The sequence below is a fragment of the Bemisia tabaci genome, chromosome 7, assembly GCF_918797505.1.
Source record: "Bemisia tabaci chromosome 7, PGI_BMITA_v3".
Taxonomy (NCBI): Eukaryota; Metazoa; Arthropoda; class Insecta; order Hemiptera; family Aleyrodidae; genus Bemisia; species Bemisia tabaci.
This window is the reverse complement of record NC_092799.1, coordinates 20,330,294-20,356,534: the sequence shown is the minus strand read 5'-3', so window position 1 is coordinate 20,356,534 and position 26,241 is coordinate 20,330,294. Positions and strand designations below refer to the sequence as shown.

The window sequence follows — 26,241 nt, the reverse complement described above, 5'->3', positions numbered from 1 at the left end:
CCAAAAAGTTCTGTGTAAAATATGTATAATATACCAAAATTCAGAATCTGCTACTAAAATTTTATTCTCGGTATGGAAGCCCTGGTAAAAATTGGCGATAAGAGCTGCGTTTCAAAATACCATAGGAATTTTTAAAGCCGGCTAAAGAAGGCTACAGAAAAGCATATAGCTGGCTGTAGAATGCGGAGAAAATCATACGGCCGGGCTATACGAAGCGATAAAAAATTATGCAGCCGGGCTATAGTTCCTATCGCCGGGCTTCACACTTTATCGCCTGGTTGTTGCTTTTTCGCCATCAATTATAAAAGGCTATAAAAAATTGTGTAGAAATTCGTGTGCTTTGGAAATCATCAAGTTTGATACGGAACCACCTTAATATTAACAAAACACACATTATATTTTTCTTTAATACATATTTTTTTTCATCAATTGAAATGAAAATAATCCATGCAGGATTTGCATACATTTCAAAATCATGAGTTGAATAACGCTGACTCCGCCAGATTAAATATTAGAGTCTAACACAAAGCGGAGCGGCGACGCGTTGGCGCCTACATACCTAACAGGGATACTTCACGCATTGCGCAACGCGTGAAGTATCCCTGTTAGGTTTGTAGGCGCCAATGCGCGTTTCGCGCTGGCTGCCCGCCTGCCGCGCCGCAGCGTACCACGGCCCTTGAAGCAACTACTTCACACCAGAGGTATTGCACGGTATCATACGAAACTGAAGGCGCTCTAATATATTAGGACTGGCAGGCATCCATCAAAAGTACGGAGCTTTCCTCGCAAAATAAATCAAGATACTACGGCCCAAAAAGAGAGCAGTAGTCCAAAAACTCAGTGAGTCCTAGCATCCGTAAATAGTAAGGTTTGGCATACACTTACTTTGGTAAGTTACTTACGTTGGTACTTTATCGCCTGGCTGTTGCTTGATCGCCACCGGCTATAAAAGGCTATAAGAAATTGTGTAGCCGGCTATAGAAGCTATTGGAAATCTTACAGCCGGCTGTAGCTCTATAGTATTTTGGAACACACATTCTACTGCCAATTTTTACCAGGGAGAAAAAACTAGGTAGGTGCCTAAGATTTCCCTCCAGAGGAAAGTTTAGAAAAGATAAGACCAAGGAGAAAAAAGGAGGTGTTTGCATCTTGAGGATTGGTCACCCCGTGACGTGGGTCGCGTCGGTACATCATGGCGTCGATATTTCAGCAAAATCCGAAATTTGAAGTATGAAAAATGGACCATCACGTCCGATTTGTTAGCTTAAATCAACCCTTGATAAACTTTCGAACACTTTACGTAGAATGACTTTTTTCTCTGTGCTACACCATTTCCAAGAAAATCTATGATAAAAATCGACCGTGCCGACCGCAACGTCCTTAAAAAAATCCAAGATGCCCGAAATGAAAACACCTCATTTTCTTTCTCTATGAGATAAGGCTATGCAGTTGGACGCGGGGCGGCAATGACCGTTACCAAGGCCTTTGACGGAGGCTTGCGCGAAGATGAGAGGCTCCATTAACAACCGCTGACAAGAGTTGATGTGCCCGAGGCGATCATCGGCTATCGATATTTTCCATTTGAAGCTATGGTAAAGAATCGATTAGCAGCGAGCACCTTGATAATCGATCCTTTTCCGTAGGTTTAAATGGGAGATCGACCGATTCATCGGACATCACGCCAGGCCGCCGATGCGCCGACGATGATGGCGATGACAACAACCGCTGATGGACAGACATGGGACGTGGATGCAGGTGGAAGACCTTGCACTACTTTTCGCTTCTCAGGCGGGGAGGTGCGGTGCGGTGGTCACCAATTTGCGGCAAAATTATCTCTCTTGCCGCTAGTTTTTTTCCCTCGCGACGGCTCGCCAAGAAAAGGGAAATTGACGTGAATTTTCTCATCGTGGGCGCGAGAACGTCGCGATGACGTGACGTCGCGAGTTCAGCGCACGCTCAACGTAAACCATTCGTTATACTGTCGTACTGGACGAGAGGTTGCGGGTTGCAATGATTCTGCTCTGATAGCGAAGAGAGCAGCAAAAACACTCTTTTTCTGGCTGTCACGCGGTTTTTATCGTCTCCCGGAAAATTTCAATTTTCTGAGATGGGTCGTTTTCGAACTGAGAGATTCAATTGGAAACATCCTTTAACTATGATCTATTAAGCATGACCGATTATGACCACTTTCAGTGGTGGTTACTTTGTGGTGGGAAAAAAAGTCGAAACAACTGCAGGGGGTTAAAAGTAAGGTTTGATGGGAAATGAGACATAATCATGGATAATTTTAGGAAAACGATAACAGCAAATGCTAAGGAGGTACATAACGAATATCATTTAAGACGCAAGTGGCAGCGTGCAATGAGAGCATGAACTAAGCACGTGTAAGAGTAACGATATCGAAAAATCTGCCGATGATGCAATCAGGAATGCCAATGTCCGGCACGGTTTTCAGAAACGCGAGAAGCTTGACATTTTTGAAACTATGCAAGAGAGGTAATTAGCTTATCGCAGCGAAATTGTTGAAAACGTACTGGAATACGTTAAGTTGCAAAATGTCCTTCGACAGCAAAAACTGTACATACGCTCCGGAGAAATGTGAAGAAAATACGACAAAAGTTTCCCGTTTCTCTTCTATCCACTTTGTGACGCAAATTTTCTGACTTACCAACCCCGGCCCGCACGTGAAACAACTGTAATGCAAATTAAAATCTCCTCCTTGTAAATGGCGTAGCGTTGGGTAACTGTGTTTCAAAATGCTACAAAAAAAAGCACGAAAGTACAAAAATGATTTGTACCATTATTTAGAACGCTGTTTTAAAGGAAGTTCCAGTGAAAAATATGAAACTAAGTGTGCGATGATCTTTCCTGGGAATGTTTTATTTTAACAAGGTATTTTTCTGACAATTTTTCCCCCAAAAAATGTGTGGGGTTACGAAAAGGTGAGTTTGAAACCTCCTCTTCCTCATAACATAGCCTTTGATAATGCAATTCGCTTGATTTTTTTTTTTTTCAACAGGATCGCTAAATATCTGATTTAAACCGAAAATAAACTGTGACTGGATCTGGGAAAAATGACATTATCTTCCAGGAAATAATTTTCCGTAACTTTTTGTAAATGCATGGTGGTAGAAAATATGTCAACAGCGCGAGTTTGAGCATGAAATCTCAAAAATTGAGGGAGATATAGAATTGGTCCTACAGTTCCAATAAAAAAATGTTCAGTTGTATAGAAAACCGTGGCTCAAGAAGTGTTCGCAAGAAGTTACGGAAAAAATTTTCCTGGAAGATAAGTATTTTCTTTGACTGATATATAACAGCGTATTACTCAGTGGGTTTAGAGACGGTGCTAACTTGATACAAAAAAATTTACCAATTCTACGTTGTGAGTTTAGTTAGAGCCTCAGTCTCACTTATCCACCTTTGGAGTAGACTTTGTAATGGCAGTTAAGGCGCTTATGGAGCCATTGATAAAATAAAAAAAAAAAAATATATTAGTTGCGACAGCGCGGCAAAAACGAGAAGCGAGGGCGGCGAGGAGGGTATCAGAGATAAAGCAATCAAAAAGACCTGTAATTAGTAACAATCATGGCAAATACCCAGATAAGATGTGTTGAAAAGTTTCAGCTGTTTATTCAGCGCCAGCAATCGATAAAGGGATAAGGAGAGAGCGATGTGCACAAAAATCCGGGAGTCGTTTGAAGGGTTTCTGAATCGATGGGTGCTAAAACCGAGCATGTGATTTATTCGATGAGACCCAGAATATAAGCCATTCTTTCGAAGTATAGGGATTATCGGAGAATTGATGTGTTCCGTTTTGGCATCGATCGAATCTTGTGTTGAAGCTTCGCGGATGGCGAGATTGCAGGCGCATGATGCGCGATGTGCATTACACAAGACAACTTGATCAACTTCATCTCACGTGCTCCCATCACTAGAAAAAGAAGCTCGTAATGTCGGGGTGTTGGCAGTGCTGACGATTTGAATAACACAACGACACAAATGGAGATGTTGCATGTGTGAAGGATTTGCGATTTGACTGTTGATTCTTATGTAAAACGTCGCGAGAAACACGATGGTGCCACTGGTTTTCTCTGAAATCAACTCCCAAGCTCAAAAAAAGCTCTCAAGTTGAGGCCGAAATGGAGGGGATATCCCACCCTACCCTGAGAGTCCACCTCTACATCAAAACAAACTCTCCATGCAAAGATAGGGAGCAAATACATTGACAGGGCTCCCACTTTATTTGGGGACTCCAAAACTGAAAACACGGCTACCCTGCTAATGTATTTGCTCCCTATCTTTGCATGGAGAGTTTATTTTGATGTAGAGGTGGACTCTCAGGGTAGGGTGGGATATCGATATCCCCTCCATTTTAGCCTCAACTTGAGAGCTTTTTTTGAGCTTGGGAGATGCTTTCAGAGAAAACCAGTGGCACCATCGTGTTTCTCGCGAACTTTTACAAATGAATCAATGGTCAAATCGCAAATCCCTCACACATGCAACATCTCCATTCAACGAAAAAGAGAAACCCATGAAATCTAAATCGATGCCGAAAGCGCTAAACCACTTATCTCCATTGCGGTGTTTTAATACGTCCGCTTCTATTCTTTTTTTTCTTTTTTTGGGGAGAAACAAAGCAACTTTAAGGTGATTTGATAGACGCCATATTTTAAACAAAATAAGGCGTCTATAAAATAATGCCCTCCAACCTCTATACCCTTTCCATTCACAAGTTCAACAAAACGCAACGCAGCGGAGACAACAACAATGAGAAAGCCAAAGATGGTTTTCTGGGACTCATTTTTCAGAATGTAACATCAGCCGTTACAGATGCCGCAAAGTAAATGGGCTATGTATATTCAAAATCGTCGAGATGTACCTGATAAAAAACAAGCTGCTGGTTCCAACACTACTGTGTTGGAGAGCTCGCCTTTGGGAAACTATTAACAACTATTAATGCTTTTTTCTAAAATTGTATACGTATTAAATGAATCTTTACCCAATTATCAGAGGTTACATGCCGATGCAAAATGTTATGACGTAATTTCATAAGTCAAATTTTTCACATTTCAATAAATAAAGAGAAATAAAGAGAGAGAAATGGAATTATCTTTTATGAATGTGATTTTGCGGCAAATGTTGCAATGGCTATTTTTGCCATCGCATTTTTGTTTCTGGCTTTCATCGTTGATAAGCTTTTTCTTAACTTGTCAACAATGTAATGAAACCATATGATTTAATTTTAATTTTTTTTTTTTTTTTAAATCAAGTCGCCAACTTGAATTAAGGTTCTACTTTGTTAAGCTGGCAGTCTGAAATTCTGAATTTTTATCGGCACAGAGTTCAAAGAAACTATAATTGAGCACGGTTCGGAGGAACGTTTCTGCCATAATTCTTACACAATACTTATGGTATACACTAAGAGCGGAAAAGGAACTCACTTGAATTTTAGCGTGGAGCTCGAAAGACCACTTCAAGTCTTTGTATGCGAGTGGCTCAATGGAGCACATCACGCACTATAAATAGCACGGAGCTCGAAAGAGCACTTCATGCATCTGTATTTTAAGGTTAAAACGAACTCTAAGGAAACTCAATGCGAGGCTCAAACGAACTCTCAAGCATTCTTAATGCGAGGCTCAAACGAACTCCCAAGCATTCTTAATGCGAGGGGCTCAAACGAATCCTAAAGCATTCTTAATATGAGGTTTAAACAAACTCTGAAAGGATCCCAATGCGAGTCTCAACCGAGCTCTCAAGCATGCAATTATTTTGAGGTTAATTAACCTTCTATGGTACCAATAACGGCAATCTTAAGGATTATCCATTAATTATGCGCAAATCTCAATCTTAGTCTTAGTAACTTAAAATTAATTGAACAAATTATTAAATCACGTCGAGGTCACCATGTTTTTTATTTTAAGAAATAATAACAATTGCAAGTACAACTGCACACAAAAACTGCATTGAAAAGATAAGAGGATGATAACATACAATTAGGTAATTTGCTATAAAACCATAGCAACATGCTATGATATACTCGGCCACTGGAAAGTGCTGCTCTCTAGTGTAGCAAACGAGGAACAATTAATCCTCAGTTGAATGAGGGAACGGAAATGTTCGACGGAGGAAAACTGTAACCCGCGAAAATTCAACTTTTAGACCTTGAAATCAATGGGATTTTGGCCGTTCCTCCGACGGCAACGAGAACCATCCATTTGTCGCCACGGACACTACCAATGCTAAAAGAAATCGATCGCAAAGAGCTCTCCCGAGTGGGCGAGCTCAAAACCGGACTAACAAAATGAACGCAAATTTCTTTCTGGAACCCGATTTTCTAGAGGTTTATGTATAGCTGTGCTGGAATTGTTGATAAGTTCTTTCGCTTTGTCTGCATTGAAAATAAGTGACGTTTTCACGAACATTTTCATTTTAATTCTCTCTGAGCATTCGCTGTTCAAATGATCCTTTTTCATCACGTCATGATGGAAGTGACTGTATCAAATTGCATGAGGCAAAAGTTATGTCACGTCGAATTTGACCTTTCAAATCACGCGACTTTGACTTGAATTCATCAGCAGATTTAACTCTTCCATCAATCCATCAATTTATGATTCCAAAGAGTCCATACACCCGGGACGTCAAATCGATATTTTGATCTTATCGAAATTTCCATCTTATCAAGATATTGGTCTCCTCTTTCTTGCTGGGATAGGTAATGGATAACGAGTAATTTCTGATGTTAATGGTAGTTTCAGTGGCCATTATGTAATCGAGTCACCGATGCCTATTCTTCATGGCTAATATGCTTTTCTTTAGCAGAAAGAGAGTTCAAATTATCGTCCATACAGACTTGAAACTTTGCTTTGAACTGAGTGATAAGTTTTTTTGGATTCCAAAATTTTCTGGATCTCTCGGGATTTTGAGCATGAAATTTCCAGACTTTTAAATATTTTTGATGGCATGATTTTGTATAAAAATTATTTTCACGGGCACTTTAAATCGCAGATGAAATTTAAAAATGCAATGTTTTGGCTGGAGGAAAAAGTTCCAAGGTTCCGCAGGAAAATTCCATGACTTTTCAGGGTCGAAGAAAAAATTCCCTAATTTTTCCCGGGTGTCCTCTGATTTTTCAAGAACCTGTCACCCTGTTAGAATAATTTACGCTGACGTGAAAAGAGCGTTTCCAATTTATTTGTTTGTTTGTTTTTCGTTTTCCCCCTTGCGTAATTCTTGGCTTCTTACTTTCTCCATTGAGAGTCTCGCAGCTGTCCGTTAAAAATAAAACACTTCTAGGTGAGGTGAGCACGGTCATTGAGCACCTGTTTCACGTCGCACAGTGGGACGAGTCAATTATGGAGGTCGGACATGAAATTTTTGACCAAAACTGCAAATTTTGATGTTTATTTCTGTTGTAATGTCAGAAAGTATCATATAGATATGGCAACCATGGATCATGTGACCAGGTCAAACCCCACTCCTCACACACACTCATACAAGATGTCCGACCATGCAAGTTCTTGAATAAACAGGTGTATTCTCGTAAATGTCTTTATTTTATGTTTCATCAAAAGTCCTTTAAAAGTCAAGATAAAACATGGCGCAGTCGAATGTATTTACGTGCCGAAAGTGTTTTGAAAGCCAATAGTGAAAGCCAAAGTTATTGAAAGTGAAATATCGTATCAAGTGCAAACGTGACTGTGAACAGTGAAAGCCTATTCTGAAGCCTAAGGTGAAGCACATGCAAATTTGAAAACTGTAAGTTTTGGATATCTTACAATTATGGAAGTTTGTTCTAAACCAAAACCGTTGAGCGTCAAAGGTAACCTCAAAGAAAACTGGAAGAGGTTCAAGCAAGAATTTGAAGACTTGCTAGTCTCAATGGAATGGGACTCAAAATCCGATAAAGTCAAAGCGGCCAAATTAAGAAATTTAATTGGTCCTGAAGGTCGAGAAAGAATTGAAGCTCTAGGTCTACAAACGTCTGAAGACTATAGTGAACTGATATCGAAACTAGATGCTTGGGCGGAACCTCAGAAAAATATCACAATGGAACGAGCTAAGTTCAGCTCTCGAAACCAAAATCCGAATGAAAGTTTCGACGAATACGTGTCTGATCTAAAACGTCTGATCTCCACGTGTGAATATGGTACTCTCAAAGATGAGATTCTAAAAGACCGAATTGTCTTGGGAGTAGCGGATGTTAAGTTAAAAGAACATCTTCTCCGAATCTCTGATCTCACCCTAGAAAAAGCAGAGAAGTTAGCACATGCGGTTGAAACTGCTAAAGCAAGCATAGCGGTGATGTCATCATCCGAGCAACATGAAGCAAACCATGAAGTGAATCCAGTCCAAAAATTCAGAGGTCGTGGTCGCGGGCGAGGAAATTCTCAGAGGTCATCCAACTCGCAGCGTGGTCAAAGCAGAAGCAACCAGCCAAATGGACAGTATCAACAACAAAGATCTCAATACTCTCAATCACGTAGTGGAAACCGAGGTGACTTTAACGGAAATTTCAGAGGTAAACAGTCTAATTATTGTGATAGGAATGATAACTATTATTGTAAAAAGTGCGCAACAAAGCATGGGCCGAGACAATGTCCAGCCCATAATAAAGAATGTGGAAGGTGCTTTAATCTACATCATTTTGCAAGGTGTTGTAGGGCTAATAATGTAAATGAAGTTAACGTAGAAGAAAATAATAACGATGTTGTTAAGCGAGCAGTCGAATCCGTTGTTTACAGAGAATGTCATGAGCTAGTAGCGTACAGCCCAAAAGCAAGTTTTTATGAAGCCAGGGTAATAAATTGTGACAAAGCAGATAAATGTCTTGAAACTGCCACTAAGAATTTAGAAATTGGAAAGCCAGCTGAAAATGCTAATGAGAGTCAGGTAAATGTCCTTGATGTCCAAGATCACCCAAATGTCAGTAGCGTTGGTGAACAGAAAAAGCCAAGAAAGGAATGGAGAGAGACAATATTCCTTGAAAACGTTCCGGTTAGTATGAAACTGGACCCGGGGAGTGAAGTAAACACTCTACCAGAAAGTATTTTTAAAGCTATTTTAAAGAAAACTAAAATTCCACTGGAAAAGACAAACGAAATATTAGGTGGAATAGGTCACGGTGTAGCTAGACCTCTAGGTATTGTAAGAAAGGTGGATTGTAAAACAAGTTTTGATGTGCGAGGATATTTTGATTTCTATGTCACAAAAGATAGTGACACTAAAGCATTATTAGGTATTGAAGCGTGTGAACGCCTTGAATTAGTAATAAGAAGGGTGCACTCTGTTAGCACTAATGCAGAACAAGCAGCTTTTGTTGAGAAAAATAGAGATGTTTTTACTGGTAGCGGCAAAGTTCCAGGTTTAGTTAGTTTTCAGGTAAAACCGAATCCTGATTTTAAAATTTTACCTCCGAGGCGGTATCCGATTGACACAAGTGAAAAACTGTTGAATAAATTAAATAAATTGGAGAAGCAAGAAATAGTTTTAAAAATTCCAATAAATGAAGAACTGTTATGTGTCAGTAATATATTAGTCCGTGAAAAACCGGATGGTGATTTACGGTTATGTCTTGATCCAAAAAATTTAAATGAGTGCCTCATAACAAGAAAATGTGCTATCCCTACTGTTGATGAAATCAGTGCAAAGCTGTCAGGTAAAAAATGGTTCACAGTGTTTGATGAAAAAGAAGCGTTTTATCATTTTGAACTGGATGAATACTCAAGTCGTTTGTGTGCATTTAACACGCCTTTTGGAGTTTATAGATTTTTACGTATGCCTTTTGGGATAATCTGTGCAGCAGAGTGTTGCCATGAAAGAAATGTAACTATTTTTGGAGGAATCAAAGGTGTGACAGTGTACATCGATGATATCCTCGTAGCTAATGACACAGAAAAAGAACACGATGAAAGCATCAATCTGGTAATAATTCAGGCCAGAAAACATAATGTTAAATTTAAGTTGTCAAAACTTCAATACAAACAAAGGTTTGCGCATTTCACTGGGTTTATTTTTTCGGAAAAAGGAAGGCAAATCGACCCGGAAAGAACGAGAGCGTTAACTGCGATTGCAGACCCCAAAAATAAAAAAGAACTAATGTCAATAATGGGGATGTTGAACTATGTAAGACAGTTTTTGCCTAATCTAAGTAATGAATCAGCTCCTTTACGTGAGTTACTTAAAAAAGATGTAGAATTTTTGTGGACCCCGTATCACTCTGAAGTGTTAGCAAAATTAAAAAAGAGAGTTGCTGAAGCACCTATTTTAAGTAATTTCGATTCGTCTCAAGAAATAGTGTTACAATCTGATGCGTCAAAATCAGGAATTGGAGCATGTTTGATGCAGTTAGGTAGACCAGTTGCCTATTTTTCTAAGGCTCTGACAGAAACACAAACCAACATCTGGGGTCAAATCGACAAGGAATTTTATGCAATAATTGCAGCGCTTGAAAAATTCTACCAATTTACTTATGGTAGAGATGTAACTGTTGAATGTGATCATAAACCTATTTCTTATTTGGTTCATAAGGACATATGTAAAATTAAATCTCAAAGATTGAAGAAATTCAGACAAAGGTTGTATAATTTCAAAGTTAAGATAATATTTAAGCCAGGTCGAAAAATGTACATAGCTGATCTGTTGTCTAGGCAATATTTGCAGGATGTAGCGGAAGACGATCCAGAAGAAATGGAGTATGTCCATTCCGTCCTAACTGAAGAAAAAGGTAGTTTAAGTGATTTAGAAGAGTTGAAGCGAGAAACAGAAAATGACCCAACTCTACAAATTTTAAAAGAATACCTACTCAATGGTTGGCCTAATAATAAAAGTGTTTGGCCAGATAATGTAAAACCATTTTGGAAAATTAAAGAATTTTTGTATCTAGAAGATGGAGTAATTTTTAACGATGAGAGAATTGTGGTTCCAAGAGCAATGAAAGAAAAATGTCTTACGCTGTTGCATTTAGGTCATTTTGGTATTTCAAAAACTATTGCGAAAGCCACTGAATTGTATTATTGGCCAGGTATGAATTCTGATGTAACGAATTTTGTAAAAAATTGTCCGATTTGTGAAAAATTTTCAATGAACAATCGTAATGAACCCTTGATGCCCATCGAATTACCAAAGAATGTATTTGAAGTTTTAGGTATTGATTTTGCTGAGTTAAATGGGGAGAGTTTCCTTATTTTAGTGGATTATCTGTCTAAATGGTTAGAAATAACAAAAGTCCCATCTCACCATGCTAGAACGGTGATTAATGCTGTAAAACCAATCTTTGCAACGCATGGTTATCCTAAAGAAATTATTTGTGATAATGTCCCTTTCGGAGCCAGAGAATTTAAAAATTTCATTGAAGAACATAAGGGTAAGGTCCTAACAACCAGCCCAAATTTTCCTCAAGCACATGGAATGATTGAAATTTATGTAAAAATAGCCAAAGGAATGATAAAGAAAAGCAAAGAGTCTAAGGTTGATCTTGATGAAATGCTGTTAGAATATAGAAACATGCCTTTGACAGGTATGAAAGTCAGTCCAGCTCAAATTTTAATGAGTCGTCAGTTGAGAAGCAAGTTACCTGTTAATCCTAATCAGTTAAAACCTAAAGTAGTGAATGCAAGAGAAAAGTTTCTTGAAAAGCAAGCTAAAGTTAAAGAACAGTTTGATAAATCTGCTACACGATCTGAAACTGAGTTTAAGGCGGGTGACAATGTTGCTGTTCGAAAAGATAAAATCTGGATTAAAGGAATAATTGTAGGTCCAGCAGGTACCCCTCGTTCGTATATTGTTCAAACAGCTCATGGTAATTTGCGTAGAAATACTTTTCATTTAAAAAAATCTCAAACTGAACGTTTCAATCCACTTTTGCAACAAAATGACAACTATGATTTTCTGGAGGCAGAATTAAATGATAATACCCAGTTACATAATGTAATTGAACCTGATAATAATGTACCCCCAAATGCACAAGTTGTTAATAATGCCCTGCCTAACGGTCAAGCGCAAAATAATGAACCTGAAAATGTAATTCCACGTAGAATTAGACGTGTCCCTCAGTGGCACAAAGATTATGTCATGTAAAACTTAGAGTAAATTCTGTTTTGTAACCCTCTCAAATGTAATCTGTGAATTGTACTAAAATCTAAAAAAAAAGAAAATTTCTCAAAAAGGAGATGTAAAGTAAGATTTAAATTTTTTTTCTCAAAAAGGGAGATGTTGTAATGTTAGAAAGTATCATATAGATATGGCAACCATGGATCATGTGACCAGGTCAAACCCCACTCCTCACACACACTCATACAAGATGTCCGACCATGCAAGTTCTTGAATAAACAGGTGTATTCTCGTAAAAGTCTTTATTTTATGTTTCATCAAAAGTCCTTTAAAAGTCAAGATAAAACAATTTCGGCACAATTAAAATTTCAAGGGGTGCTCTTGGAAGGAAATTTAACGAGGAAACCAATGGAACCACTTTTAGAGCCTCAAAGTTGTGTATAAGCGGAGTTATAAGCGTTTAAAGTTTTCAAATTTTGTCCGACCTCTCCTATAGACTCAATCCTTGTGCGTCGGAGCGTTTAGACCGCCCGTGACTTGTCAAACGGTCGTATATTATGGGAGCGCACACAGCGCGATGCCCCGTTTTTCGCATCGGAGAGAGGGTGTTCCGAGTGTTCACCCCGGTGAAAAAGTTGTTTCCATTTCCATATTGCAGATAGCGAGCTTTGGCGCGCTGACCGACTCGTTCCCAAGACTCCACTTTCGCTGTAATCTATGCACATTGCACACCTACCACTTCGAGCGCTTTGTTTACCTTTTCGGTTGCACTGCTTATCGGCAAAGAAACCAGAAAAAACACGTATCTTAGTGTTTACTTTGCGTTACTGCGAACTTTCAACGACACCTACCTTTTATAGCGGGGTTTCTGCACGATTTGGAAACACATATGAGGGCTTATATGCAACAATGGTGGATGGGAAAAATTACCTTTTCGAAGCACATTCAAAAAACTGTTATGGCATCGAGGAAATGTTGAGAAAATACTTGAGATGTGAAAATACTTGATGGACTATTGTCCATTATGCAGAGACAACCATTATGCCAGAGCCAAACATATTACGTACATTTTTGTGTGAACAAAACTGTATTTTAAGCGTGTTTCGAAAAGGTAATATTTCACATCCTCCATTGTTAAATATAAGGCCTCACATTACAATTCGTTTGCGAACCTTCCACAAACTTTCGCCAAACCATATTGTGTTTGATATACCTATGGGAAATTTCCATTGGGAGGAAACTCTCAAGTTGATTCCACTAGAGTGATTTTTCTTACTGATTTTGGGTCTACCGTCGAAACTTTCGAACTTTGTCAAAGATTCAACTTTTTATCGAAGGAAATTTGGAATCTCAGGATTTATCGCGGATATTGGCTATTGTACGAGGCTTTTCAAGGGCATTTGCAAACCAACCATAAAAATTGTAAACTTTTTGTGGGCATAACAACCCGGCTATTGAAACTATGGACTTTGCACAACTTCAAAATTCCCTAACTTCATTTCTCTTTTGAACACACAAATAAAAAATATTCTGGCTAGTATTATCAGTATTTTATAACTTATCCTAAACTTTAAAAGAAGAGAAATTATTTGACTATTTACAGAAAAGTTAAGCTTACGCTATATGCGGGTTTCTCTCCACCGACAAACATCCCCTGACCTCCAGCAAAGTTCCCCTCCTTCTCCCTGACTTTTCAGGTCTGCTAAAAGTCCCACAATTTTCGGATTTCCAAATTTTTCCTGTTTGTTGCCACCCTGGGATGGGCGTACGTAAAAAGACTCCTACTAAGTGCTCGAGATTTAATATCCTCCTCTGAACTTCTGCTAGGATATGCATTCTGAGAAATTTCGGAGGAACTATGCATGAAGCACGGATTACTGCCGAATCTATTTCGAGTGAAATAACGGAAGACTGAACCCGCTAACGGGCCTCTCAGACTCGGATCGTGACTACTAGGATTAACAATCCGACGCTTCAGACAAAAATATAGAACGGTTCACTGTCGAAAAAATAGAGTTAGAGTGGACATTTTGAAATATCGCACGGGAGTTGCATGTTTCTTTTTTAGTATGCGTGGAGTGTTTTTTTTATGTAGACGTGGACTCTCAGGGTAGGGTGGGATATCCCCTCCATTTTGGCCTCAACTTGAGAGCTTTTTTTGAGCTTGGGAGTTGATCTCAAAGAAAATCAGTGGCACCATCGTGTTCTCGCCAACTTTTCCATAAGAATCAACAGTCAAATCGCAAATTCCTCACACATGCAACATCTCCATTGCATGTTTTTTCTTTAGTATCACTATTGTCATACATACTTTCGATTCAATGTTAGCATCGAGTCCTCCGAGGAGATATAGTTTGTGGGGTATATATATTCAACGAAACAGCCAATCGCACCTTATCTCCATTTTATCTCTTTCCTACCGAAAGGAGGGACGTATGAACGGGATTTAATACATGGTGTACTTGATAAAGATTGAAATTCAGCAGCCGAGAGTCAGTGACGTGGCGTGAAGATGCGATATTCGATATGTTACGCCATTTGAAACCATGTGGCAAAGAATCGACTATTAGGGTGTTCGCCGCGAACACCTTAATTATCGATCCTTTTCCATTGGTTTAAACGGCAGATCTATCGATATATCGTAAGACACGCCACGCCACTGGCAGAGTTGGGCCCAATACATAATATTTTTAGAGCAATCGGGATGGAACGCTTGGAAACGTGCTTGAAAGTCGAAGACAAACGTGTCTTAGATTTAAAGAACATATTTTTGTTGAGTTTTAACAGCAAACTTCGATCCGTATTACTCTGGTTTGGTGCTTGATAGTTTTGGGTGACTTTCGACCCCGAAACGTTTCTTTGACACTCCTTTATGCTATCTAGTTACAGTTTTTTTTTCCTTGCAAAAATGTATTTTTCTGCGGGCCGTCATATTCAATGGTTATTCACTGTTAATGCGACCTCGTAGGAATTGATAGGTTACTCAAAACGCAGCAGTTGGATAAGCAATATATGTATTAATGATTCACGTTCTTTCTTGGCGCTTGGGCAAAGTGAGATTTTTGTACCGAGGAAAGGGCAGGGAGAGGAGAGGAGGGTGAAGAGGGGGAAGAGCTGATCTGAATTCAAAATTACCTACGGCCGACAGAAATTTTTTCAGACAGTATCCGGGACCTTCGAACTTGCACTCCGGCGGTGTAAAAAATAAAAAAATTCAGACAAATTCCAGCTGTCCTTCCTTTTTCAGTTCACAGAAAAAACTAATTATACGTACATCAGAAGTAGCCATGTAACCAAGCACAATGCATAAGAGGATGTCAGGTAGACGCTGAGTGTCGCCGAGTCATACTTTTCAAGACTGCTTGGTACTAGGATCTCAGTTCGAAACTTAACTTTTTTCTATTTTTTCCAAACATTGAGAAGTCCAGGTTTTTCCCCCGTTACATTTTCCATTTTGAATACATCTGTTTTTTTTTCGACAAGCTAATACTAATCTTTCTATTCCTTATACCGTCTTACTAGATTTCTGTTGAGCGTCATTTTCCGAATGGAACGAAAAAATTCTCAGAAATATATATTCTCCTGGTCGTTAGACATTCCTGTCTGGTGATATATTGTCTGATAAGATTGTAATTCATGTAAGAGAGAAAGAGGTGAAAAAAGAACTTCAATAATGTGGCAATTAAAGCTCGCATTCCAGGACTTGGTCACTGACCGACCTCATTACTCTTAAACAGCATTACAGTGTATACACAAGCACAAAAAGAGAGGAATTGAACGTAAGTTTAGCTTTTACGTTCTTCAATCACCGTTAGAGGCTAAACTCAGGTCGTTCCGAGTGCAAAAGCCTAGAACTAAGAATGAAAAAAAGGCGATAGCACCATATGGACCGCGTTAAACAGAAAGGAACCAAGCCACATCAGCTATTGCCAAATTCAATCGGCTAATTTAATTTTTACATGAAAACAGTTGTGCGGATTTTCGTGCAAATTTCAGTGAATTTTCTCCATAATACGAAGCAAATTCCTTAACATTTTCAAAGGGATCCGCACAAACGTTTTCTCGTAAAAAATTAAATTGCCCTGTTAAATTTGGCAATAGCTGATGTGGCTTGGTTACTTTCTGTTAAACGCGGTCCACACAGTAGATTTTCTCTGAAAGCCAGCAGGTACGGTACGGTGCCTTTCCCTACAGCAGAACAGTATAGAGAGAACAGTTAAATTATCCATCTTTCTGAGCTTTCCACGGTGGAAGGGGGGCGGAGGGGGGTTGCTGGGTCTCCGAGGGGTACTTGCGCTCTGTGTCCGCCCGCGTCCTTGGGGAAAAGCGCAAAGGACAAAACGTTTTACGACAATCCTCACGTAGACTCATGATTCGATAGCCGCAAAGGGCTTATTTTAGCTCCGACCGATGATTTATCACCACCGGTGGCTGCAAGGGTTGAACGCGGGCGGCGGGGGGTAAAAATTCAAGAATAAGCGGGGGGCGGGGGGAAGGGTTGAAAACAAACAGAACAACGGGGAGACGGGCGTTAACGATAATTAACGTGGGTAAACGGAGCGGGGACGGCTGCTGTTAGGCTGGATTTTCAAAATCGACCGCCGGGCGGCGCTGCACGTCACGACGGCGGACGAACGGCGAAACGCCCCCACCCCAAGGGGGAGGGGAGTGCGAGGGGTGCGGCATGACGGAGCGGCGGCGCAAGACGCACGGCGCACCCCCGTGACGTCAACCCGGTGCGGGGGCGGAGACGGGAGGGAAAAAGGGAGAAAGGGAAACCTCCGGGGGCGTCGGGGGGGGGGGCGGAAAAGGGGGATTTCGCGTCCAAGTTCGACGTGACGCGGAGCCGCCGAATTTTTGGCACGCTTCCGATCCCCCCCCCCCCCCCCGGGCCCGGCTTGGATGTTGCCCTAGTTTCACCCTCGACGGATCTCACGCACACACACTCGGGCGTGTGTGATCGAATCATACGAGTCCCTGCCTAAAAAGTAAGTATTTCATTCGTGACCAGTCGCAGAAAGAGGAAAGAGGCCTTCCTGCGTGGGCGGATCTGACTAGTGGAGGGCTGTCCACTGCCGCCCCCCCCCCCCCTCAAAAAAAACCAGAGATAGGACTCTGTAGAAAAAGCAGGGGTACAGAAAAAGGGTACAGAGAAGGAGGGAAAAATTGAAAGGTCAAATGTCGAAGGAAAACAGAGAGGAAAGTTCATCTTTTTTTAAATCGGTGGAAAATTTTGTGGAAAATCATAGTGGTACACTATGGAGGGGAAATTCTGGAGGGAGATCCCCCGTTCAAGTTGTCTGGATCCGCCTATGCAATGGGGTGTAACGTAACTTTTACAATAATGATGAAAACTTAGGAATGGCAAGCTGTTTCCCATCGCGAAATGACTTTGCACCCTTGCATTTCTTGGCAAAGGGCCAAGGGTTGAGCGAGGGGAAAATAAATCAATGGCTTCATCTAACGAGCAATGAAATTACTACTAAGTGCTGTTGATCTTATTAACATTCTGGAAAGTTCCGTTCCCGAGGCTTACCGGTTTATTTTTAAGTCCGCCATACGTTGTTTTCGGAGTCGCCGTGTTATTAGAGGGTAATTAAAGGCAATTAGATAAAACAACCGAAAAGATCCTCGTTGACGGTTACGCTCATTTTCAAGGAGGATGACGTTTCCTACACGCTTTTCCGAGTTGATCGCACGCAACGTCGCGTCGTCACGAAAGATGAAAATTGAGTGGAAAACTACCGACGTCGAAACGACTGAAAGAACCGACACATAGAAAAACGGAGGTAGATCATACTTTTATCTAATCTTGAAGACTTTTCCGCAAAGGTTCCGTATTGATAGTGGGCAGTGAGTTGGAAAGTTGCGGACCTAAAAGGCTTGAAATATTGATGGCTGAATGCGAAAAAGGCGTGCACACAACTGCATTTCCGATTATGTTATATTTTTTAACCCTCGTTCAACCCTTGGCCCTTTGCCAAGAAATGCAAGGGTGCAAAAACGAATCAAAATATTTCCTTGAAATTTTGTGTAAGTTTGTCAAGAACGAGTAAATAAAATACACTGACAGTTTCAATACAGTCTCCCGGTCAACTTCCTATTTGTAAATAAGACATGAGTGGAGACTAACGGAATCGGATTTGAGATACGCATTTTAGTGTATGTTCCGACGAAATATTTGGACTTCAGCCATCGCTGTCCAAAGCCTAAAACTTTCAGATAGTGGCGATTTTATACAATGGAAATGTTGCATGTGTGAGGAATTTTCGATTTGACTGTTGATTCTTATGTAAAAGTTCGCGGGAAACACGATGGTGCCACTGGTTTTCTCTGAAATTAACTCCCAAGCTCAAAAAAAGCTCTCAAGTTGAGGTCAAAATAGAGGGGATATCCCACCCTACCCTGAGAGTCCACGTCTAGATCAAGACAAACTCTCCATGCAAAGATAGGGAGCAAAGACATTGACAGGGTTGCCGCTTTATTTGAGGACTCCAAAACTGAAAAAACGGCATCACTGCTAATGTATTTGCTCCCCATCTTTGCATGGAGAGTTTGTCTTGATGTAGACCTGGACTCTCAGGGTAAGGTGGGATATCCCCTCCACTTAGGCCTCAACTTGAGAGCTTTTTTGAGCTTGGGAGTTGATTTCAGAGAAAACCAGTGGCACCATCGTGTTTCTCGCGAACTTTTACATAAGAATCAACAGTCAAATCGCAAATTCTTCACACATGCAACATCTCCATTGGCGACAGTCTTTCTCCTCCGTTTAAATGCGCATAGTGGCACACTACAACTAATAGTGGCTAACTAGTGGTGGAAACTAGTGGTACATACGTTGCTTCTTAACTGAGCCAGAAATCGTCGTTCCGAATTGCAAAAAGTAGTACGATTATTATCAAAGAGAAGAAAGTTTCAAATTATTTTAATTAACTCAGATGTAAATTTTTTCGAACCAAGCGAAGATTAAAATCCTGGTTTCTCCAAAATCGGTTATCTTCTGCGAAACGAGGCCTGCAGATACATCGCAGCAACGAGAGTAGTTTTCCGGAGAACTAGAGGTCATATTCGGGGGGCGGGGGTCACGGGGCGAACAGCTTGTTGATCGCACGGACATCATTCGGGGTTGCCGGCATGGACTCCAAACCACCACCAAGTAGCGCCACTGCCACCCCTCTCCCCTCTCCTCAACCAAGCTTTTACCCCTTCCGCCAGAAAGCTCCCAACTTTTATCTCTTCTCTCGATCCACGGACGGTTTAGTATCGCTCAAGGATCAGGGTGGGGGACGGTTTGGTTGGGTTATTCGTCGATTTTTCCTGGCCCCTTTCCCGCGCGCCTTTCCCTATACGTCAAAGTACGCCCCCCCCCTCTCCGGGCCTCTTGCGCGAAAACTTTTTCATCGTGAAACCAAGAGAGACTGGATCAAACGCGCCGGGCCTGTAATGTTCGCCAGTTACAGGGCTCGGACGCAAAATGAGGCCGGGAAAATCCATACGCTCGACGCGTTTCCAGGCGTGGTTTTTTATGAGGCGGGGTAGAGACGGATACACGCTCTAAAAGCTTTACAATGAGGGCGGTACTTGTATATAATTTTGTAGCGCCACCATCCAGCCTAGTGGAGTGGTTCTTCACAGGAATGCAGAAAATGGAGATGTTGCATGTGTGAGGAATTTGCGATTTGATTGTTGATTCGTAAGTACAAGTTCGTGAGAAACACGATGGTGCCACTGGTTTTATCTGATATCAACTCCCAAGCTCAAAAAAAGCTCTCAAGTTGAGGCCAAAATGGAGGGGATATCCCACGCTATCCTGAGAGTCCACGTCTACATCAAGACAAACTCTCCATGCAAAGATAGGAAGCAAATACATTAGCAGAAGTGCCGTGTTTTCAGTTTTGGAGTCCCCGAATAAAGTGGCAGCCCTGTCAATGTATTTGCTCCCTATCTTTGCATGGAGAGTTTGTCTTGATGTAGACGTGGACTCTCAGGGTAGGGTGAGATATCCCCTCCATTTTGGCCTCACTTTGAGAGCTTTTTTTGAACTTGGGAGTTGATTTCAGATAAAACCAGTGGCACCATCGTGTTTCTTGCGAACTTATACAAAAGAATCACCAGTAAAATCGCAAATTCCTCACACATGCAATATCTCCATTCTGAATGTTAGCCTTCCCATTATTTGAATAGTCTCCTCATTTTAAAACCCCCTTTTTCGTATGAAATTTGAATTTTTTTATTCGAAAATCGAACGACATAATGCCTTAGAAGTCAGTATGATTTTTCCTCGATCACAAGGAATATAAACTCGGAAGTTTCAAGACCGAATATTATTAACTTCGTTGTTCGTAGAAAAAAAATTAAAGTAAAAGGAAATTAGGTAACGTGGGATGTGCTTGAACTAGTTCTAACTAGAGCCACCTCACTGGAATTCACCGGGAAAAAAAATATATACTTCGTTGCAGTGATTCCGATGTCTCCCGTAACCAGTACGCATCGCCGCACACTGTGGTATTGGACCTGAAAAGCTGGCCAAAACTATTTATCACCAGATATCGCCGAGTTTTAAAAATATTTTACAACTAGTACTTCTTCTTAAGTTATAATATGCACAATTTAACCACCTAACACATCATATGACAATTTGCGGAGAGTTTAAAGAGGGTGCAAGAAGCCCTCCAAAAAGTCTTTAAAAGGACGCAAAGAATCTAACTGAAGCGGTGCATTTAGACGAGTTTCTCCTTCACCTATGGTCTACTTTTCGAGATAAGGACTTTCTATTACCTCATTAATGGTTTTTTTTTAAAACAGCGTAAGTCACTTCAAAATTTTTGACGAAACAGCCGATCTCTCACATTGAGGAGTAATTGTACATTTCTCAAAAAAATTAATATGAATCATTCTAGATATAAGATTTTTGACAGTTTTGAATCAAAATTAGTGCTAGAATGAACGTGCCGGGACCTCCATATGATGATTTGAGGATAAATTATAAGATGAAAATGAGTTCTATCATAATAAGAACCATTGTAAGGACAGAAAGCACCTGTGAAAATGATTCATTTTGATGGGTTCCTTCCTAACCCATGGTCCACATCTCAAAGTGAGGCACTTCACTACGAAATTCGTAAGAAAACCACATATCTCACTTTTACGAGGCTTCAAATGTGCCTCACAGCATAATTTCATGGTGCCAGAGGGCCACTTTTAAAGCCCCATCCCCGGGGCCGCATGGACTCAAATTGTCTGTCAGAGTAAATCATGGCATAAATATGTCTATACTCAAGGATAATGCACGAAGAGATTGTCAGATAACGGATTCAACACTTTTGCAAGACTTTAAAGTGACCCTCCCATCCGCTTTCAAATTTTTTTTTTATATCCCTCTTTCGAGGGCGTAGGGGCCAAAGAAACAGGTTGCGTGACCGAATATCACCCAATTGGTACTAAATGGGTCAGAGCTGTTGGAAAAATACAATTTCAGTCGTTAGCATCGACATAATTTTTCCCATTCATGTTTGTGAAAATCGCTCAAAAGTCCATGTTTGAAGTCAAAAATTTCAATTTCCTCAGTTTTCCTCAGTCTGTCGACCCTGAATCCTGAAAATACCCACTTCGGACTATAACATTCCGCCTGAAACCGCTTGAGAACAGTTGAGAGAAATTTTTAATCGGACTGTGAAATTCGAAAAAAACGTTTACTTTTACATCACTTTTCAACCTCCTGTCAAAATCACTAAAAAAAGAAATTTCGAAAATACCGTGGTTAGTTGTGTAGAATATACCCTTAAGAATGTGTTGCATATCGCCGAACTTCCCTCCCATGGTCGCACAGTTGAAGTAAACTGATCGACGAGTAGCGCGTCTAAACATATCAAAAAAATCGCTGAGAAATAGGTAACTTCGTGGTCTCTTCGCGGGAAATTGAGCCACTCGAAAAATGGCACATACATGGCTACTGGGGTAAAAAACGGTGTAGATTTCGAATATCACATTGGTTTTCCAAAAAAAAAAAAATTTAAAATTGAGGTTTTGGCCAGGTTTTTCGGTCAAATACCACAGTGTGCGCCGGCCGGCGCGGCGCCCATGCGGTGTACGATACGATACAACAATACAAGCAAAATTTATTCCTGATAAGAAGTGAGGCACGCCTTTATCAGTTACGACTGTTTGAACTCGCCAAAAAACATATTTGCGCACACTTAACTTCTACATCCTTCAGGAGGAACATGTAAAATTTAAACTTGAACGCTGTCTCATGTAGCAATACTCATCACACCCCTGTTACACGAACTCATACTCACACATCGACGGTGCGGTGTAAGTCCGCGACCACGTATCTTGGTTTGCGACGTCACAGACTTCCTGTCATACTTTATTTTTTAAATGGAAAACTACTCGACGTCAATGGAGATGTTGCATGTGTGCGGAATTTGCGATTTGACTGTTGATTCTTATGTAAAAGTTCGCGAGAAACACGATGTGGCCACTGGTTTTCTCTGAAAGTAACTCCCAAGCTCAAAAAAAGCTCTCAAGTTGTGGCCAAAATGGAGGGGATATCTCACGCTATCCTGAGAGTCCACCTCTACATCAAGACAAATAGGGAGCAAATACATTGACAGGGCTGCCACTTTTTTCGAGGACTCAAAAACTGAAAACACGGCATCACTGCTAATGTATTTGCTCCCTATCTTTGCATGGAGAGTTTGTTTTAAAGTAGAAGTGGACTCTCAGGATAGGGTGGGATATCCCCTCCATTTTGGCTTCAACTTGAGAGCTGTTTTTGAGCTTGGAAGATGATTTCAGAGAAAACCAGTAGCACCATCGTGTTTCTCGCTAACTTTTACTTAATTATCAACAGTCAAATCGCAAATTCCTCACATATGCAACATCTCCATTCTTTAAAACTGCCGTGATTTTTCTTCCCTGTGCGAAGAAAATTCTGCAAAAACTTCAAGGAATAATGTCAATATTTGCTCTCCTTTAAAGAAAAATATAGAAGCGGAGATTTACAAACACCGCAAACAAGACACGTGGTTGCGACTTACACCGTCGATATGTATATTCTGCTATTTTTGAGACCGTCCTTTACAACATAGTAGTTTTTGCCAAATTGGGGAAAAAAGTCTCAGGATCCAGATTCCAAACTCTTTGGCACTCTCAACGGCATAGTGCGCCTTGGCAATTGACATGCCTAAGAGAAAATAAAATTATCGAGAGAAAATATTTGCATTTGAAAACCTCAATGGGAAGGAACATGATGTCCGATTGAAATCATTGTGTCTGTTATTATTACTGAAAGTAGCGCTGAATGATTGGAGGTTGTGGCGCTATTCTCGTGATAATTCAGGTGATTTGATCATTTTAATCTGTGGTGAGTGGTGAGCTTACCTTGTGAGATCGTTTGCCGTCGATGGCGACGATGAACCCAACTCCACAAGCCTCCTTCTCCAGCGACGAGTCGTACAGACCATCGTTAGGCGGGAAAGACCAATTATTCATTACCTAACCTAAACAGAAATAAATACATAGATAAGTGATACAGAGAAAATGTCTGTAATTTATACATGAAGCCGTATAGGATTAAAAGGGCACAAGGGCACAAGACACTTTATGACGAAAATGAGGCCGAGAACTAATGAATAAGGCTTTTAAGCCGCATTCATAGTGAAAAGGAATTGGCAAAAATACGATTTTAGGGGTCTAGTGGAGAGTTTATACTTTAAAAAAATTTAGTACACGGAAAAAAAAGTGTCAGGGGTTATCCCCTAAAATTGTGGTACTACTCCAATTTGTTGGATGATATGGACATTTCTAATTAATTGTATTAGTACCGCAACTCAAGTTAGGTTAGTACCGCAAAATTTGGGTTAGTTACCTAATTTATTAGGGTACTACCATAATTAATTTGGGTGCTACCATAATTCATTGGGGTACTACCACAAATAATTGGACATGTGTAATGTGCATATCATCCATCAACTTCATGCTTTTTTTCCGTGTATAAGTGAAAAAAAAAAATGTATTTACTCAAAGGTCCTTATTGCAAGAGGATTCTATAATATGCTTCTATAATATTTACTGTGTCCTTCAAAAATAAATTCTAAAATTATACGCCTGTAAAGAGTAATTGCATAGGATCAGAAGAGCATAAATCCTGGTGAAATTGATAATGATTTAAAAAAGTTACGTTAAAAAAGTCACGCATTTTTCCTTCTGGAAATCTGATGCGTATTTATATCGACTTGAACTTCGACATTTTTAAGCCTAATCCCACTGCATGACTGGTCTTAACTTTAGGAAAAAGTTATTTTTTTGCGGTTCTCTGAAAGTCGAAAAGGCTTTTTTCATCCTACATTCTTCACATAATCTGTAGATCTGTCTACCTATCATCTACGGCTACACCCACATCTACACAGATAAAATTATATTGACAGAGAGAGGGTTGCCACAGAAATTAGAAAATGAAATTCCCTGACATTTCCCTGATTTCCCAGACACATTTTGGTGAAATCCCCTGACATTTGAAGAAATGACAGGTGGTAAAGAAGGCATGATTGAAAATAGTTTTTAGGCCAAATTTGTTTTTTGAAACCTCAAACTCGTTCTAGAAAGCAAGTAAAGGTGATTTAACACGTTTTCCCTAAAATTTTCGTCATTTTCCCGAACATTTCCTGTGTTTCCCGGTATTCCCTGATTGCGGCAACCACGCAGAAATTAAGCGAACCTCATATAGGTTGTACAGCCAAGAACGAGATCAGGTCATTGGAATAGAGTATAGGTTGATTCACAATTACAAGCGGGGATTGCGAGCACTGGAAAAAAAAAAAAAAAAAAAAAAAAAAAAAAAAAACACATTGGATTTAGAGTCCAGACTCTTAAAAACATCGACAAGAAAAAGTTCTCTTGATTCAATCAGAATCTAGCTTAAATCAAGAATCAAGCCTCTTTATTTAAGCGGATTTCGTTTTGATTCAAGCAAAAATCCGATTGAATCAAGAGTATTTTTTCTTGTCAATGTTTTCAAGAGTCTGGACTCTGGATCCAATGTGGTTTTTTTTTTTTCCAGCGAGGACACAAAATAGTAAAAGATCTATTGCGCGAATAAAAAGATGTCGACAAAATATTCATCGAATCAAATGGTCTCATCGGACGTTGACATTGTATCAAAAAGCTGCGATAAAAATAAATCAAATCAGCACGACACACCCGGGAGACACTACAACAGCTCGGATAGCTAATCTTGGCAACTCGGTAGCGCGCTTCCAAACGACCTATCCCAATAGTTATTAGTTTCGAGAGTCAACGACAGCAAACCGGTGCAAGCCGGCATGTTGTCGCTCCATCCTCTTACAAGAAAACGTTACTATTTTGTAGAAGTAAGCCCTACTGTTTATATGACTCTACGCTTTTCAGGGCTCACGTAAAAATAAAGTTATGCAACGTTGGCTCGTGCATGGCGGCACTTGAGATGTGAATGAGCGCAACGCAATTTTTGTGCAGTAGCCTGAGACATCGAATGGCAAGAGTGATTGAACGGGTCTATATTGAGAGGAAATAACACGGGGAAAATTGGAAAAATGCAAATAATTCGCGTCTCCCTTTAAAACTAATTGCAAGCATGGCGGCTAGCTTTCCCTGGTCGGGAAAGTGAGCGAAACGTTTTCGCCTGAGAGTCGAGGAAAATAGTTCTGAATGTACAATTTTGGAATGGAGGTCGTAATTAGTATGATCCAAAAAATGTACAATTATATGTCTTTTTTCATTTTCCTTCGGGCTGTCCTCTTTTCATGGCGCGCGGAAAACCATTTTCTGACAATGCTTGGGAGCAAAGATAGGTCACAATCGCAAAATTAATTTCCCCCTCTTGGAAAACCTCACTCCAAAAAAGGTCGAAAAACCAGGTTTATGTATTGTTCGTACGGTTACGGTGTATGTTCACCTCGGTTTCATCTGCAATTCCTATACAATAATACGGCACAGACATGAAAATTATGGCACAAACGTCTCATATTTGCAAAACTGCTTGTGGTGCTCATTGTAGTAATTCTTCCTACGAGTCGCAGGCAAAAAGTCAAAATCAGACATTTTATCAAAGGCCTAGGCAGATAGGTAGACAAATTTTGACAATTTATGGAATTTCGGAAATTCGTGATCAAAAGCGTGCGAGTTTTCAATATTTCGGGAAAAAATACT

At 40.2% G+C, this 26,241-nt stretch overlaps 1 protein-coding gene across 2 annotated transcripts in view; it reads right to left on the bottom strand.

Annotated features, from left to right (window-relative positions):
- Positions 1 to 26,241, bottom strand: part of LOC109029618 (uncharacterized) — a 98,349-nt gene that overhangs the window by 52,019 nt on the left and 20,089 nt on the right. The window contains exon 2 of one of the 2 annotated variants that reach the window (XM_019040154.2): positions 23,437 to 23,555. In XM_019040154.2, the coding sequence (XP_018895699.1) occupies positions 23,437 to 23,547 (111 nt within the window). In that variant the 5' untranslated portion in view covers positions 23,548 to 23,555. The remainder of the gene's footprint in view (positions 1 to 23,436; positions 23,556 to 26,241) is intronic. The other variant, XM_072303033.1, reaches the window with a different exon arrangement.